Source organism: Pongo pygmaeus, chromosome 7 (assembly GCF_028885625.2).
Source record: "Pongo pygmaeus isolate AG05252 chromosome 7, NHGRI_mPonPyg2-v2.0_pri, whole genome shotgun sequence".
NCBI lineage: Eukaryota > Metazoa > Chordata > Mammalia > Primates > Hominidae > Pongo > Pongo pygmaeus.
The window spans coordinates 112,308,571-112,325,202 of NC_072380.2; the positions used below are offsets into that span (position 1 = coordinate 112,308,571).

A 16,632-nucleotide genomic window follows, 5' to 3' on the forward strand; every position below is an offset into this window, starting at 1 on the left:
ATGGCAAACGATAAGGTGTAGTATCTCCCCCTTTGTTATGACTGAAGTTATATGGAGGGAATAAAATTTATTCCTAAAGTTGAAATATTTCTTTATAATCTTTCTAAAACTTAGCAATATAACTTTACCTTTTAAAATCAGAGCAGGCAGATTTTAACCTTCAAAATTGAGCCTCAATGAAGGCATCAATACTGTTTTAACCAAACCTTGACAAATTAAATTATAGTGAAGGATAGATTCATGTGAAACTCTAGGCTGCATTCTGTACCTGTGATTCTTACCCTTTGAAGAGTGTCATCACCCCTGTGGGCAAGTGCTCCTCTTTACCTCATTTTCTTTTTTTATTGTATCTTATCTTATTTGAGACAAGGTCTCACTCTGCCACCCAGGCTGGAGTGCAGTGGTGCAATTGCAGCTCACTGCAGCCTTGACGTCCTGGGCTTAGGCAATCCTCCCACCTCAGCCTCCTGAGTAGCTGAGACTACAGGTGTGCACCACCACACCCAGCTAATTTTTTAACTTTTCATAGAGACAGGGTTTTGCCGTGTTTCCCAGGCTGGTCTGGAACTGCTAGGCTCAAGCAATCCTCCTGCGTTGGCCTCCCACAGTGCTGGGATTACAGGCGTAAGCCACCACCCCAGTTGTTTACCTCTTTTCTTAAGGCTCTTTCTCCAAATTGCCTGAGAGGGAGTCACCATCACTTGCCACTGGGCATGTCCAGGAGGGGCCACAGGTGCTTCTGCTGCCTCTGAAACTACTGCCTTGAGGTCCATCATGTATGTGACAAGGAGGCTAACCCCATGCTCTTGTTCCCTCAGGTACCCTCACATCCATCACCAACCTGGCCACAAGCCTGGCCCGGAACATGGACCGGCTCTCGCTGGATGAGGAGCACTACAACCGGCAGGAGGAGTGGCGGCGGCAGCTCCCCGAGAGCCTGGGCGAGGGGCTTCGACAGGGCCTGTCCCGGCTGGGCATCAGCCTGCTTGGTAAGGGGCTGCGGGGCCTCCCACCTGTCTGCACTCCAGCAGGCTGAGGTGCAGGGTCTCCCAGGACTGGGCAACTTCACCTTCTGCCTGGGAATGACCAGGAAATGCTCAGAGAAGGTAAGGCACTTGCTCTGAGTTCTACAGTGCGTCCCGCCAGGGGCTCACCTGCACAGCCGCACATGTAGCGCCTGTGTTTGCTTTGTGTATGAAATGTATCTTGGGCCTCACTGAAGTTCTTAAAAGAAATCCTAATTTGATAGGACCCGCTCTAAGCATAGTGGTGTCTGCAAGAGGACAGCAGCATCCAGCTGTTTGCTTTCTGAAGAATGTGATGGGCAACGCTTCCGAAGCACTGGCTCCCTCACTCCCACACATGCTGAGCCGCTTCTTTTGTTTGAGAAACACTAGAGCAACATGCAAATGTCATGTAAACTTCAGTGAGGAGCCCACTTTGTCCTTTTACTTTTTTGAGATCAGCCTGACTCAGAGCAATTATTGTTTGTAGAGCAGCCAGACGGTATAATTAGAGGTGAACATTGCTCTGCATATTTCAAAATATTACAAATGTTTGAAAATAAGTTGCTTTAAAAAATTTATAAAAAGGAAGCTTCAGAGCTAAAAGTTTGCAGGGCAGGATTTTCAAGGATATTTTTTGTTTATTTGTTTGCAAAAGAATTTAAAACTGTATTGCTTGGCAATGTGCCTTCCGCGCATCTGAGGAAGTGTGTGCCTCCCAGAGATCAAAGTGACCCAAAGCAGTGCAGAGCAAAGGGTAGAAAAGATGAGTTTGAAAGGACTCGCCCTCTCTCTGATCTTCAGTTCTCTACAGAACTCCTCGATTGGCAACTGCAGCCAGCTGAGGCTCTGGGAGGAAGTGGTAAAATGGTACAAGTTCAGGTTAAGTTGCTGGAAATTATATAGGTAAAAACATTCAGTGGTGTGGGGCACTGTCATTTGATAATATGTGGAAACTGGGAAGCTGGTGACCTGTGATAAACAAGCTGCGTAAAGGAGCAACCTTCTTGCTTAACTCAGTAACCCAAAGGTGATGGTGACTCCTTTGGGGAAGGCGGTGTGGCAGTGGACCTCAGAAGCCCTCAGAAGCCCCAGACCTTGGGCTAGGGTGTTCAAGTCCTTTCTTTGTGACCTCAGGCAAGTTCTTCTCTGAACCTGAGTTTCTCTTTTGTACACTGGGCCTGGTGATACCATTGTTAGAAGTTAACAGTGGGTAGTTATATGGCAGCCACCATGCTCATGTTTGGTAAACAGAACCTATCATTATCATAGTATGGTAGCAAATGAACTATAAGAGTTGCCTGGTTTCCAAGAGTGCCTCAGCAAAAAGAAACATCTGAGCAATGGCAGGAATATTTTCGCTTAATCCAATGGATTAAGTGGCTGTAACCAGAGGAAGTGACAATGAGGTTATATTGAGGATCTCAAGGTCATTGTTTTGCGACTCTGGACCTGTTGATGCTATTAATTGGAGGCTTAAGTACCACTACTCTGCTCCACCCCAGCCCTTCTAGGAGCTTCTAGGCAAGGAGAGAGAGAGAGACCGACCCCTGGGCTGGCTGGTGTGTGGCTGTCTCCACCTCAACCCCCGACTCCCTTCCCGCCCAAGGGTTCCAGTCTCTTCCCAGTCAGAGAAACCCCAGCCAATGCTCCGTTTTCAGTGTGTAAGATTGTACCTGATGGGAAAAATCAGTTGTGTGAGGAGTCACGAATCAGCCCTGATGAGGTCATCTTTCTGGGCATGGGTCCTGTTGACAGGGTAAGTCATAATGCTCTGATCTTTGCTGTAGTCATTGTGTCTTGCATATCCTTATCCATGTGAGGGAATTCATTTTTGGAAACTACAGTGGGCTCATGGGGTCTTTCTGCATATCTGGTAATTTCCAGAAGATTATTAATTCTTGGGGTAACATAAACCTCCTCTGTAGATGCTGGCTGCACCTGCCAACACTGGCCGGCCCCAGTCCCAGCCCAGCTCACACCCTGAGCAGTGTGTCCATGTCTGGACTCTGCAGAGTTCACAGTGGGCATCTCAAGCTTGACTCAACCCAGCCTCCTTTCCTGTAAGACTTCAAGGACTTCCTTTGTTTCATGTACTCTTTGGGTTATCTCAAAATGTCTGGTCCTAGAACTACCACGTGTGTGGCAAGAGCACAGAGGGGAGTACAACAAACTGAATCTCCTCACTTTGGAAAGTTATAGATTGGCCACCATGTAATTCTTCCCCAGAAATGGTGTTTGAAATTGCCATATACAATGCAGTGCCTAATTGAAGTTACAGCCATTATCACATAATAATTTGAAACCCAGGCCGGGCACATGGCTCACACTTGTAATCCCAGCACTTTGGGAAGCCAAAGCAAGTGGACTGCTTGAGCCCAGGAGTTCAAGATCAGCCTGGGCAATGTGGCAAAACCCCATCTCTACAAAAATAAAATGAAATACAAAAATTAGCCAGGCATGGTGGCACATCCCTGTGGGCCCAGCTACTCAGGAGGCTGAGGTGGATCACTTGAGCCCAGGAGGTCAAGGCTGCAGTGAGCTGAGATTGCACCACTGCACTCCAGCCTGGTGGACAGAGTGAGACCTTGTCTCAAAATAATGATAGTAATAGTTTTAAACCCATGCCAGTGAAATAGATATTCTAGTTGCTCAGTTTCTTCAATAAAGACAGAAACGTTAAGGACCCAGTTAATAAAAATATATTAAAGGAAAAGTTTAGAGTTGGCAAAGCATTTTCAAAGGTGTCATCTTATTTAATCTTCACAACCCTTCACAACTTCATAACCCTTCACAGCTTTGCAACTTTGGATGAGGTAAAGCGACTTAGCCAGGTCAAACCTCCAGCAAGGACAGGAGCCTGGGCCTTTCCACCATGTCGCCTACCCCTATGGGGCTCCAGGCCTGGAAACAATCAGGATGTGGGGAGACTGAACAACTGCAAGTTCCAGTGTAGGAAAAACACATTTCCCCCAAATGTTTACGGGTTCAGCGGGCCTTCTTGACTCTGCTTCACCCTCATGGGGACACTATGGAGCATTATGAGGCCTTTGAAAATTAAAGCAAGTCTGTAGCTCTATGCCCAGCCGCACTGCCCCAGGTCAGCAGGGAAAAGTGTCTGCTGGCTGAGAGATGCTGCCGAGGCTTTTGGATGAGCTCCATGACAGTTTTCCAAAAGCAACGGCTTTTGGAAAAACTCCGTTTAGCGTGCAGTATTGGCATCAGCCTTGCCCACATTTACCAGATCTGTTCCCCAACACCCACACTTTCTACTACACTCTGGAGCCTGCACTGAGAAGGGAAGTGCAGCTCCGCATCACAGCTGCGTTCTGCGTTTCCTCCCAAACCTGATGCCTTCTCATGAACACCAAAGCCAGGTTGTCAATTGCTTCTCTGACCCCCACTTCTTTTGGGATGCTTCCTGGTTTGTGACACGCTGCTGGATTCCCCAGAGACCACCTCCTGTCTCTTCGTGGGCACTCTTGGCTATGCCATCTGGAATCCCAACAAAACAGGCCTCCACCAGGTGAAATCAGAAAAGTCCCCTCCGAGGGAGTGACTCAAGAGTTGCACATCCCAAGAGACAGCCCTTAAGAGTCATCCCTCCAATACCACCATCTGCCATTAGCAGACTGGTGTGTATTATAGTCAGTGCAGAATTTAGGAATGACAGGCAAAGTGCTTCCTTGTTGGTTTGCTCGTCTGTTCTGGTCAAAAAAGAAGCGCTGAGCTGGAATGTGCAGTACACTCTGTGGGTCTCGTTTCTTTCTGGAAGGGCGAGCTGTGGCGTGGTATCCCATCTTATGCCTGTCCTTCTGATAGTGTGACAAAAAAATGCCAGAAACAAAATTACACCACATTGTAAAGGCAGCATCAAAATAGACACATCACCAGGAACTTCCATAGCTCAGTGACCAAGTAGTTTCTGCCCAAGGCCTAGGAGCAAGTCACAGAAAGAGGTGAGGGAAGGCCTGGTGGTTTCCTGCTCCACAATGAAGGCTTTCCTCCTCCTCCACCTTCCAAGGCACAACAGGCAATAGCTCCTGTGTCCTGCGGGGTGCAGCACTCACTCAGTCCTGGAAACCCCTCCCAGGCACGCTCTTCTCCTCACTGGCTTCATCAGATCACAGCCATCTCCATGTGGCCGCCCACCCCACGGGCCTGAGGCCAGCAGACAAGTCTAGGGATCAGTTTCCACTCCTGAAAGCCTTCGAGCAGAGTTTAAGTCTATGACAGTCCATAATTTACCAGTTGTGGGATTTAGCTGGATATACTTCAGAGGAGAGCCATTCCAGGCTCTCAGAGAGGCTGCCTCTCTCAAAGCAGGGCTGCAGGGACCATGAAGTGGCTGCTGGTCTCTCTTAGCCTCTCTGTTCTCCAGCTTGTGAGCACAGAGGTAGATAAGGCACCTGGTGGCTGGTGAGGTGTTGGTGTGACAGGCCAGTTTTCCCCCTCAAAGGTCTGCTGCTGAGCCCAGGGCAGGTGGTTCCACAGCTCCCTCTCTGACTCTCAGAATCTAACACCTTGTCATGGGACTCAGGCTTTCCACTTTTGTGGGGCTGCCCAAATATTATCTGTCAAAGCCACAGTAACTGGAGCCTTCACTATGGCCAGAGAAAATGGAAGAGCAGAACAGAGGGGGCTTCACCTGATACCTGCATGTGCTGGAGCAGGTGGCTGTCAACGCCCTGTGCGGGTGACCGCGGCTGGCCCAGGCCCCACTCTTTGATTTGATGCTGTTCACTTTGATAATCTGCTGAGGTGACTGGAAGAGAAGACCCAGGGTTCCTGCCTGTCCCTCAGTGTGGCCACTATGACTTCTGATCTTCCAAATGGAGTGAAGCATCAATGGCAAATGAGGGGTGCTCCCAGCCGAGCGCCAGGCCTGTCTGTGGTGCTAAAAGAGTGACCCTCACTCTTGATAGCTGGGGTGGCCTGGGCCTGCCGGGAGCAGCTTCCTCTGCTCACTCTTGCCATTTCTGTAGAAGGTTTTGCAGTATGACTCTAGGCTAGGAAACAGGTCTGTTGCCTCAGGTCATTCTGAATCTGTCAATGCATAAACTTAAATGTCTCTGTCAAAACCTAGAGGAAAGGAGTCCATGAAGAGCATTCCCTTTACAATTGACGTTTTGTGCACTAAAATTTCTACCAGGGGCCAGAGCATTTTCATCAATCCTAGCAGTTTTGAATTGAAAACAGAGAATTCTGTCAAGAATTGTAAAGAAATTTTCCCTTCTGAGATACAGAGCCCTCCACTCCATCATGAAAAAAAATCAGAATGGTGAGACTTTTCTAGCTCTCACTGTTGGCCTCTCAAAGCAGGAGTAGCAAAGGGGCCATATCTACAGGACTGCCTGAGGGGCTCCTTTCATCTGTAGCTGCCTCAGGCTCAGTGCAGGAGATGGATGCCCTGTGCTACAGCTGTGGGAGCAGAGCCCCGAGGGGTTTTGGTCGCTATTCTAAGTGAGGAGTAAGTGGCCAAACCTCAATTCAAGTGAGAGAGAAAGGTTTTCCAAGATTGGCAAAGAGGAAGAGCCTGTTTTATAAATGGGATAAGCGAGTATCTTGGTGGTTAAGAGCTATGCTGTGACTCAAACTCTCTGTACACTTAACAGCTGTGTGACCTTGGGAAAAACTCCTTAACCTCTGTGCCTCAATGTCCATATTTGGATAAAAACAATGTATGACTCCTGGGAATATGAGGATCAAATGATCTCATCCAAATAAAGCTCTTAGCACAGTCCCCAGACTTAGTAAGCATTCAAGATAGATTACCTATAATCAAAATAATAATTACTATATCAATAATTACTCTTAAGTATTAATACTATTAAATTATGACTGTTATGATTATTATTAAAAGTGGAGAGTTAGAAAGGGGCTAACCCCTTCCAGTTTTTCATCCTCCTGAATCAGTGCAAATGTATTGGGCTGAACAGTCTTTCTCTGCTCCTGAGGAATTGTTAGCTCCTCTCTCTAAACTTTGTTGCCTGACTTCTGAGGAAAGATGTATGGATGACACTCTGAATAGCCTGACAGGTTTGTTAAATTCTGAACTAAACTTCACAGATCCTGACTGTGTGGACCAAACTCCGTCTGAACATTGTATTTTGATGACGATAATAAATGTCTACTGCCCTTGGTGTACTTAGATAACTGGTAAATAAATGGGTAGTAAAGACCTTTATAATGAGGGTGGGGACTCATTTTCAATCCAGATAAAACTATGTTCCACATGGAGCCTTTCATTTTCTGAGGATTTTAAGCCTCTGTTCTTACTGAGGGCTTTTGTTATTCCAGGTGCAATTGCTGGTATAGTTGATCAGCCGATGCAGAACTTCCAGAAAACATCTGAGGCACAGGCTTCAGCAGGACACAAGGCCAAGGGTGTCATCTCGGGTGTGGGGAAAGGAATCATGGGGGTGTTCACAAAGCCCATCGGAGGAGCTGCTGAGCTGGTGTCACAGACTGGCTATGGTAAGTCGGTGGAAAACACATCAGGCCAATCCAGATGTTACTGATTTGCATGATTATACCAAGGGTTCCCTAAGATAGTGTAACCTTTCACATGGCAGACAGTGGCTATCTTTCTTACCTCTCTATGCTCATTTACACAGAGTAGAATTTTACTACTAATAATAAAACCATAGAATCAGGAAACCAGTTACTAGTTTCAGTCTATATGTCATAGAATCTTTTTACAGTACACTTGATAGACCATAATGAAAAGTAACCAGTTTAGAGGTTGAAGGCAGAATGGAGAATACAGCAGAGAAAAGAATTAAGACTTTCCTATGATAAATGTGGAAGGAGAGATAGGTTGTGGGAAGATAACTTTAAGAAGCAGTAGAGAATGAGACAGAGTGTGGATGTGCACATGGATCTTTGGGTTTGGGGTGGCCTTCTCACCCACAGACGCCATCCTGCTCCTCGCAGCCAGGCCAGGGCAGAAACAAAGGGTCTGCAACTAAAAGCCCTTTCACAAGGCAGACAGCTGTGGAGTGCATGGGCGCATGGCACTACCTGCACTTGGACGGGGCGTGCCAGGGCCTCTCCCCATGCAGCAGTGTGCACACATGAGTAATGGATGCCTGTGAAAGGAAGCACCTCCTCCCAGGCTTATTTTCTGTGTTCTTGGCAGAGCACATTAAAGTGACTTTCCATAAACCTGCGGCTGGAACTGTTACCATTTTACCTAAAATTGGTGTCATCATTTTGGTCATGAAGCAGGCTGTCTAGCTAGTATCACAAATCACAGAAGCACCCTCCCGTTTGTCAGATGTGAGCACACTGTGTCTGCGTCCGTATCTGGCCATAAAGCCCACGGGATGTTTCTAGGGAGGCATCCTGCTCCTCAGCAGGCCTGACAAGAGGCAGCCAGATCAGGGCATAAAAACAGCGTCTGAAAGGAAGGGAGTGGAGATGAATGAGTGCCCACACTTCAGGCAGCCATCCGGAAAGCATCCTTTAAGAGACCACACAGACACCAGCATGTGTTCCTCTTCGCTTTCCCCTCCTTGCCCCCCTCATTTCCCTCTCCTTCTGTGAATGACATTTTCACTCACAGGGAAACTGTCAATAAGATGTGCTATAATCTATAAGTGGGAAAAGTTAAACTCTCCCTTATGATACGGACTCCAGTGAGGTAAAGTCAAGTCATACTTCATAAATTCTTTTGGTTTTGAAAATGCCATTGTCCCTCACCGTGTTTCCCAGGGCTGAAGAATGCTCCCTTATGTAAGAGGATCTTAGAGCAGAGCTTCACATGGCCTTTTTGGTTTCCATCACTCTTGTAAAACTTTTATTACCGAACTGAAGGTTTTACAAACCACTAACTCTTAGTCTAATGACTATGCGTTTATAAACATTTACAAGCCCTCAGAAAGCACACATGCTGTACCATCTTTGGTTCTAGAGAGTCTCTGTAAAGGCCTATGTGGCTGCTGCTGGGTGCCCTCATTTGGTGCTGGCACCAGGGAGAGCATGTCATAAACCAGAGGCCCCAAGCGTGCTCATAAATGTATATGGATTCGTGTTTAGCAGCTGGATTAAGTCACTTAGCATTTAAATAGTGTATCTAGGCAAAGGGTGTGCCTTTGTATATATCTGTGTGTTTTTTATTTTTTGACTAGCCTTAGCACAGATACAGAAGTATTAAGGAAGTTAACTAACAATCTACACTTTTTTTTTTTAGACACAGGGTTTTGCTGTCACCCAGGCTGGCATTTAGTGACACAATCATAGCTCACTGCAGCCTCCAACTCCTGGGCTCAAGTGATCCTCCCACCTCAGCCTCCAGAGTAGCTAGGACTATAGGCATGCAGCACTATTTATTTTTTGTAGAGATAGGGGTCTCACTTTGTTTCCCAGGCTGGTCTCTAACTCCTTGACTCACGCAATCCTCCCACCTTGATGTGTCCTCCCGAAGTTCTGGGATTACACGCATAAGCCGCCATACCACACCTATCTAGACTTCTTTAACACATCAGCTAAAATGATGTCTAGGCTACTGTTCATGACCAACTCTTTTCAGTGTTTCTGCTTCCTCTAATTGCTAGTCTATGCTTGGACTGTGTAACACATTCATATTTTAGTTTGTTACTAATGCAAGATCACCAAGGTTAAGAGCATTGTAATGTTTAAAGATTATCTATACACTTGCTTCCAAAGATGTGACATCATTTTGGATCTGTAACATTTTATGGATGGCTCTGAGCAGATGACATCATTGCAGCATGAAACTGTTTTCCAGAAAACAAGTAGTAAAACTCCCTTACTTCTCTTACCACAGGTATTTTACATGGAGCTGGACTTTCTCAGCTTCCCAAACAGCGCCATCAGCCAAGTGATCTACATGCTGACCAGGCTCCAAACAGCCATGTCAAATATGTCTGGTAAAATTATTGAGATACTTGCTCAACTTTACATCCATATTGTATGTTAATAGCTCCTGGCTTGCTCTCAAGCTAATGGGCCACGCTTCCAGGGAGCCCAGGAGTAGCCATTGTTGGCACTGCTCAGGCAGCACAAGAGCACTGTAGAGGGACAGGAAGAGGCTGCTGTTGGCAGGTTTGGGGCTGGCTGCACAACTCCTCTGCGCCATTCCTAACCACTCAAGGAAGGTCATACATTGGCAGAGAAGCCCAGTCTTGCTAGAGGGCCTGAGATTCCCTGTGGAACCAGCACTCTAATTAGAGGTGCTATTTCTAATGGGGAGAAAAGAAGCTAAGCAAAACCAAGGGAAATCTTTGTTCCCAGGAGGAAGCAGGTTCTGTTAATCAGAATCAGTTTGAGAATTGACAATTACATTTCAAGCTAAAATGAGTAATTGGATTGGTGAGGACCCTTTGCCCTTGGGGAGGTTGCCCCATTGGTAAATAATGAGCACTGATAAGTGACCATCTTTTCAAAGCTGGCACCTGGCCTCACTTTTCTCCTCTTAAACAGGAAAATGCTTCAGTCTCTGGGCAGACCAGAAGTCCACATGGCCCTGGACGTGGTTCTGGTGAGGGGCTCAGGCCAGGAGCATGAAGGGTGCTTGCTGCTGACATCAGAAGTGCTCTTCGTGGTGAGTGTCAGTGAGGACACACAGCAGCAGGCTTTCCCCGTCACAGAAATCGACTGTGCACAGGACAGCAAGCAGAACAACCTACTCACAGTGCAGCTCAAGCAGCCAAGAGTGGCCTGTGATGTGGAGGTACGTTTCAGAAAACAGGGCAACCAAGACTAGCTGGCCAGGGAGGTTGAGAAGCAGGCTGGTCACTGGTACCTAGGCATTTCTGAGCTGCAGTCTCTGGAGTGGCTGCTGGAGACCAAGGAGAGCTGCTACCCAGAGGAGGGAGTGTGGAGGCCGGAGGGCCACTGCAAAGGGCACTGGGAAGCCCCCATCCAGATATGCATATGAGCCCTGTACAGAAGAGCCCAGCAGGCGGCCAGCAGGACTCAAGGTCTAAAGCTAAGTCACCAAGCCAACTGAACAAGGTTGATCTGGCTTGGCCATCATGGGGGTGGGGTGCTCGATGGACAGGAAAATGGAGTTACAAAATGAGTGGGTCGGTTCAGGAAGGGCCAGGATTGGAACAGCAATTCCCGGCAACTGCTCCACAAAGGAGGCCCCCTGGTCTGAAAGCCTCAAGTCAGGTCCTTGGCTGCCTGAGGCCTGCAATTGGCTGCAGGGTGCTGGAGGTCTGTGGGTGCTGGAGAGGACCAATGCAGAAGCAAGGGGCATCATGAAACAAGACTCTCCACTCCCTCCCCTACCCCCAAACCTGGAGACTTCAAGGGTCAACATTTTGTGAAGTGGTCTCTCTCTCTCTCAAATCCACTGCTTTGTATTCTGTAGCTGTGTTCTCTTTCCCACAGGATAGTTTCCCACCCCATAAGTACCACAGAATCCCCCCTGGGGATGATACTTAAGGCTCTTGGGGCAGCTCCATGGCTGGCTCCTGGCCTGCAAAAATTAACGTGGAACAGATGCGCAGGCAAGGCATACTGGGTGTCAGGAGTCAAGGGTGAGCCCCGACCAGAAAGACCCCAGCTTCCTGTAGTCCAGCCCAGGGTAAACAGGTGCACCCACTGGAAAACTGCTCTCTGCCCCTCCTTCCTGGATGATGGCCTGAACCATTAGACCCTAATTATTTACCTAAATAACAGACATCTTTTTCCACACAGCAAGATAGTGGTGGATCAGTGGCAAACTGGAGTCTGCTGACCCTAACCTGGGGACTGAGTGGCCCCAGCAAAGGACAGCAATCCTACCTCCAACAGGTTCTGCCTGATCCCTCCTTTCATTATTCTCTTCCTGGGATGGAGGCGTGTATCTCCTTCACACCACTGTTTGGGTAAAATTATCTGAGAAGATGGAAAGCAGCCAACCACAACAACTCTTGATTTCTCTAGTTTCTTGGATCATGATCATAGTCAGGCTTTAAGCTAGGGTTTGGCACCAGGACTACATTGCTGCTTCAAGTTGATGACTTTCTGAGAATAAACAGAGGTTAGATGTCCAGGCTGACTTTATTAGATCTGCCAGAATCTTCTGATCAGTTGACAGTAAAGCAGCGGTGATTTGGCTATAGGATTTGGCAAGGGATAATATCATTACGATTAAGTCTTTAGTCCTTAATGAGAAACCTCCAAGGCCCTGTGACCATCATTATTCCTTAGCTGCTTGGGAAATATTTCAGATCTTAAACTATTAAGACTGGAGATTTCTTTTGCTGTTGAACTGTCTTCAACTGTGATCCTTCTCTTTTATTTTTGTTTGAGGCAGGTACTGTGGAGAATCATCATAGCTGGAAGGAAACAGACCTCAGTTTCCCTAGGGGTTAAGGTAGTATCTGGAGTCACCACTCCTAAAAGTTGCAGATTATTGGGACTGTGGAATCAGAGGAAGCAATACTGAAGCTCTAGATACCATTTTCAGCACTGATTTTCCACTGCTGTCCAGGGCTGAAAGAGGGTTGGGATTAAGGAATGCCTAAAACAGAGGTGGGAAGACATGACTGAGAGCAGGAGCACTGTGCCTGCACAGCCAAGGCCTGGCACTGGCTGGAAGGTGGATGGGCCAGTGTGCCTTCAGCCTCCACATTCTGCTTTCTCTATTCCACTTTCTCTCTCCTGAAGTCATTAATAGGAATAACTGCTGCCTTAATCCTATATCTATAACCCCAACCTCTCCTACTCACCCCCAAGAAAACTCAAGCTGCAGAGCGTCTTTGAGACTAAACCCTCCCAAGTGCTGTAATCCAGAGTACTTTCAACATGAGTGGGCGGGGGAGGGTGGCCAGCAGCACTGCCTTGTCAGTGAGCTTTCTTGAGCTGTCTGGCTCTTAGTGCATCCCAACATAATCCACAGACATAAGGAAGCCTGTGTGCTGTGAACACTTACAGTGAAGACTAAAAGCAGTATTTTAAGATCTATAAATGACTTTTCTGGTTTTTAGCTTTTGCCTTAGATGCTAGGAAACACAGTTCCTTTGAATTTTGGAAGGAATTAATTTGTAGATGACATCATGCAGTACATTTAAATATGGCAGGATTGAGATTTTTTTTTAAGTCAGCATTTGCTTTTCTTGGTTAAATGCAACCAGTTTAGGGGTAATAATTGCTTAATATGCCTGGCACATTATTGAAATCCCTTATGAGAGGCTCAAAATGAGTCAGAAGGTCAATTTATTCCTTGGCTGGGTTCCTTTCACAACACGGGTTTTCCTGTGCTGCTGTTCAGGAAGAGCAATTAAAACTTTTTGTGTATTCAAAGCTTTCCAGCTGAATTCTGGCCCCATCAAATGATATCAGAGCTCTGGCTTTTGCCTGGTGGTGCACAGCTTTCATCTGTTTGTTAGTGAATCTTTGGGGACCGTTTTTCCCCAAGCTTAAAAACACAAGATCCAAACTCTAAGGGATTCCTTACTTATTCTTCTAGCAAGCCTCTTTACTATCTATCTCTCTGCCACCGCACGGACTTTCTCCAGCTTTTAAGACTCTTTGATAGCATTGTTACTGGACCACACACAGAATTAGAAAGAAGTCTTTACCACTTCTTCCAGCGTAGTCTTGCCAGTGTTCAGTAGGCAAAAACCACGGAAAGTTTGGTGGCTACCTAAGATTCACAAATCAGTGGCCTTACAATTGCAAACTTCCCACTCCACCTGATCTACACACTAGATAGCTAAAGGACTTCAGGGTAGGAAGAATTTATAGCTTCAGCTGGCTTTGATGAGCACTTTCTCAGAAAATCTCACTAAAGAACCTAGTATATCTCAGTTCTATTTGTGTTCCACTGAAGATGAGCCAGACTTTTATGAACCATAAATGTACTTTGCATCCTCTTTTTTTCCATAAAAATTTCCCCTTCCGCTGCCCAGCTTCTCTATTTTCTCTGGCTTTAAATCCTAGGATTTAGAAAAGCAGAAAATGTTACAGTTCAAAAGGTTTTTTAATGCTCTGTCCAAAGCCACGGGTTTGAAAGAGGTGTTCTCCACTTCTTTAAGATGTTCTAGCTGAAGAGGTTTGGGGAGCTAGGCAAACAGAGCTTTTATTTCAGTGCTGAGTTTAATGTTGAATAGATTTATGTGGAGGAAAGATTTTTCTCCTTTTTTTCTTGGGCTGGTTGCTAAAGAACGATGACAGATGTTTTAATGGTTAGTGAGTAGAATGTTATCAAATCGTCAACTTCAAACATGGGAATTTTATGCAACACCAAATGCTTATTCTAAGGAGGCTGTCCTAAGTCTCATGCACAACTTTTAGTTATACTGCTAAAACTGCATTGTTATCGTTGCCGTATCTCAGAGGAAAAAAGGAAACATTTTGGATTAATGGCTTTAATAGATAACCTAAAAGGCATAATGTACAAATATATCGAGGCAAAAGAACTAATTTTGTTCTGGAACTCTCATAAGGGTCTGGCAACTAATCTTTATTTTTGGATCCTAGGTAGATGGAGTCCGAGAGAGACTGTCAGAGCAACAGTACAACAGACTTGTGGACTACATCACAAAGACATCTTGTCACCTGGCCCCCAGCTGTTCTTCCATGCAAATACCATGCCCTGTGGTGGCTGCAGAACCTCCCCCCTCCACTGTTAAAACATACCATTACTTGGTTGATCCACATTTTGCTCAGGTCTTCCTTAGTAAATTTACCATGGTGAAAAATAAAGCCCTGAGGAAAGGGTTTCCTTGAGTCCCCTCTGAAGTGTTGATTCCTGCTTGTGTGATTTAGTTTTTGGGTTTCTTTGAGACAGGGTCTCACTGCATTGCCCATGCTGACTTCCAATTCTGGGGTTCAAGCAATCCTCCCACCTCAACCCACAAGTAGCTAGGACTGCAAGCACATGCCACCATAAAGGGCTGCATTTTTTTAAAAAAGCCTAGGGCTCTAACATCTGATACGGACACAAGGCCAACAGTTTCCTTATTTACATCCTTACCTCTAAAAGATACTTCAAAGTGACAAAAACGTGTTCCTTCCCCACTTAGAGACAATGATTAACAGGGCCCTATATGTTCTTACCACATACAGAGGATGCATTTATTTTTGCTCTGACACTTGCAAAAATTTCCACTGTAATTAATTTGGATCTATTAACTCTCTGTTCCATCATAGAATGTGGCCAGGCCTTACAATGGAGAGCCAGAGTTAAAACTTCTTCAAGTTGCATCTGTTTTTGGGCCGAGTCACCACCTTTGCCTCATGCTCCTTTGCTTTGCCTCATGCTCCTTTGTCTGCAAAGGCCTAGGATTCTTTCTTTAAATGAAATGCGTAGAACTTTGTGGCTTGTTACATTTGTCATTTAACTGCAATGCTGTTCTTTCAAAGCTGCTACGTGTATTTTCTCTGAAGTCTGCATTTTACTAAAATTTACAACAGTCTGATTGATTACTGTCCAGGTCCATTTTAGAAAAAGTGTTTTTCCAGTTTGTTTTACTAAGCAAACTTTGAGTAAATCCTTTGTCCTATATTGAATCCAGTGTCAAGGTGTTAAGGTGAGTTTCTCTAGTTCCATAAACAAAACATACATAGTGAGAACTCCCTGGTATGCCATAGAGTACACAAGAACCCCAATATTAATGCTAACAATTATACCAGTCCATTTCGTTTATTCTGTGGAATTGACTTGACAAAGCATGAAGATATTCCCAGTGTCTGATAATATTTTGCATCTAAGAATGGGTTTGACTCAAGATCTTGGGTTACCAAGATGTCCTAAATGTTCAGCAAATATCTTTCTTACAGTTCAGTCGCTTAGAACATGTTTGCTGATTACATTTAAACTTGGGGCTACAGCTTGTTACCTAGAATTTTGAGATACTAAGAGAATGCAATTTTAAATGCCCACTGGTTTTATTTGTTTTGGAGAGAGGGTCTCATTCTGTCACCCAGGCTAGACTACAGTGGAACAGTCATGGCTCACTGCAGCTTAAGCTCACTGCCTGGGCTCAAGTGATCTTACTCCAGCCTCCCAAGCAGCTGGGACTATACCACCACAGGTATGCACCACCATACCTGGCTGATTTTTTATATTTTTTCTAGAGATGAGGTCTCGCTATGTTGCCCAGGCTGGTCTCATACTCCTGAGTTCAAGCATTCCTCCCACCTCTGCCTCCCAAACTGCTGGGATTACAGGTGTGAGCCACCATGCCCAACATCCACTGATCTTTAACTCTCACATGTTGGGCATAAGAAGTCATTATATAATTGTTACTGGAAAGCAAGACTTAATGAACAATTCTGACTATGAAAAATGGCTCTTTCAGTTTGTTCTGTAAATACTCATTTAGAAAAGTGACAGCTGTCAACCTCAAGAGTAACTATTTCTAAAAATGTAAATATGTATTAATCCTTGTATCTTTTATGGTAATTCTGCATATTGATATGAATTATATAAAACTGTTTAAAATCAAAGGTGCCCTTGAATTACTGACCACCCATAGATGTCTATTGTTACCAGGTTTTACAATGCAAATTTTCACTAATACCTGGGTTTAATACAGCTCACATCACTGAATGTTACACATGAGTTTAAATGGGTAATATACAGGTTTTGTTATAATAAAGTTACTGATTAAATTAGCTTTGAATAAGTGTCGTTTTTTGAAGTTCTCCAGTATCACTTTGCTCG

General features: G+C 45.5%; 1 protein-coding gene across 22 annotated transcripts in view; it reads left to right on the forward strand.

The window, feature by feature from the left end:
• The window catches only part of VPS13B (vacuolar protein sorting 13 homolog B), a 915,151-nt gene extending 898,568 nt beyond the window's left edge, over positions 1-16,583 (forward strand). For 20 of the 22 annotated variants that reach the window (XM_063669399.1, XM_054497603.2, XM_054497598.2 and 17 more), the window contains 5 exons: positions 819-989; positions 7,305-7,481; positions 9,796-9,898; positions 10,452-10,701; positions 14,445-16,583. In XM_063669399.1, the coding sequence (XP_063525469.1) occupies positions 819-989; positions 7,305-7,481; positions 9,796-9,898; positions 10,452-10,701; positions 14,445-14,693 (950 nt within the window). In that variant the 3' untranslated portion in view covers positions 14,694-16,583. The other 2 variants (XM_063669402.1, XM_063669407.1) reach the window with 2 other exon arrangements.
• Positions 16,584-16,632: the final 49 nt, after the last annotated feature.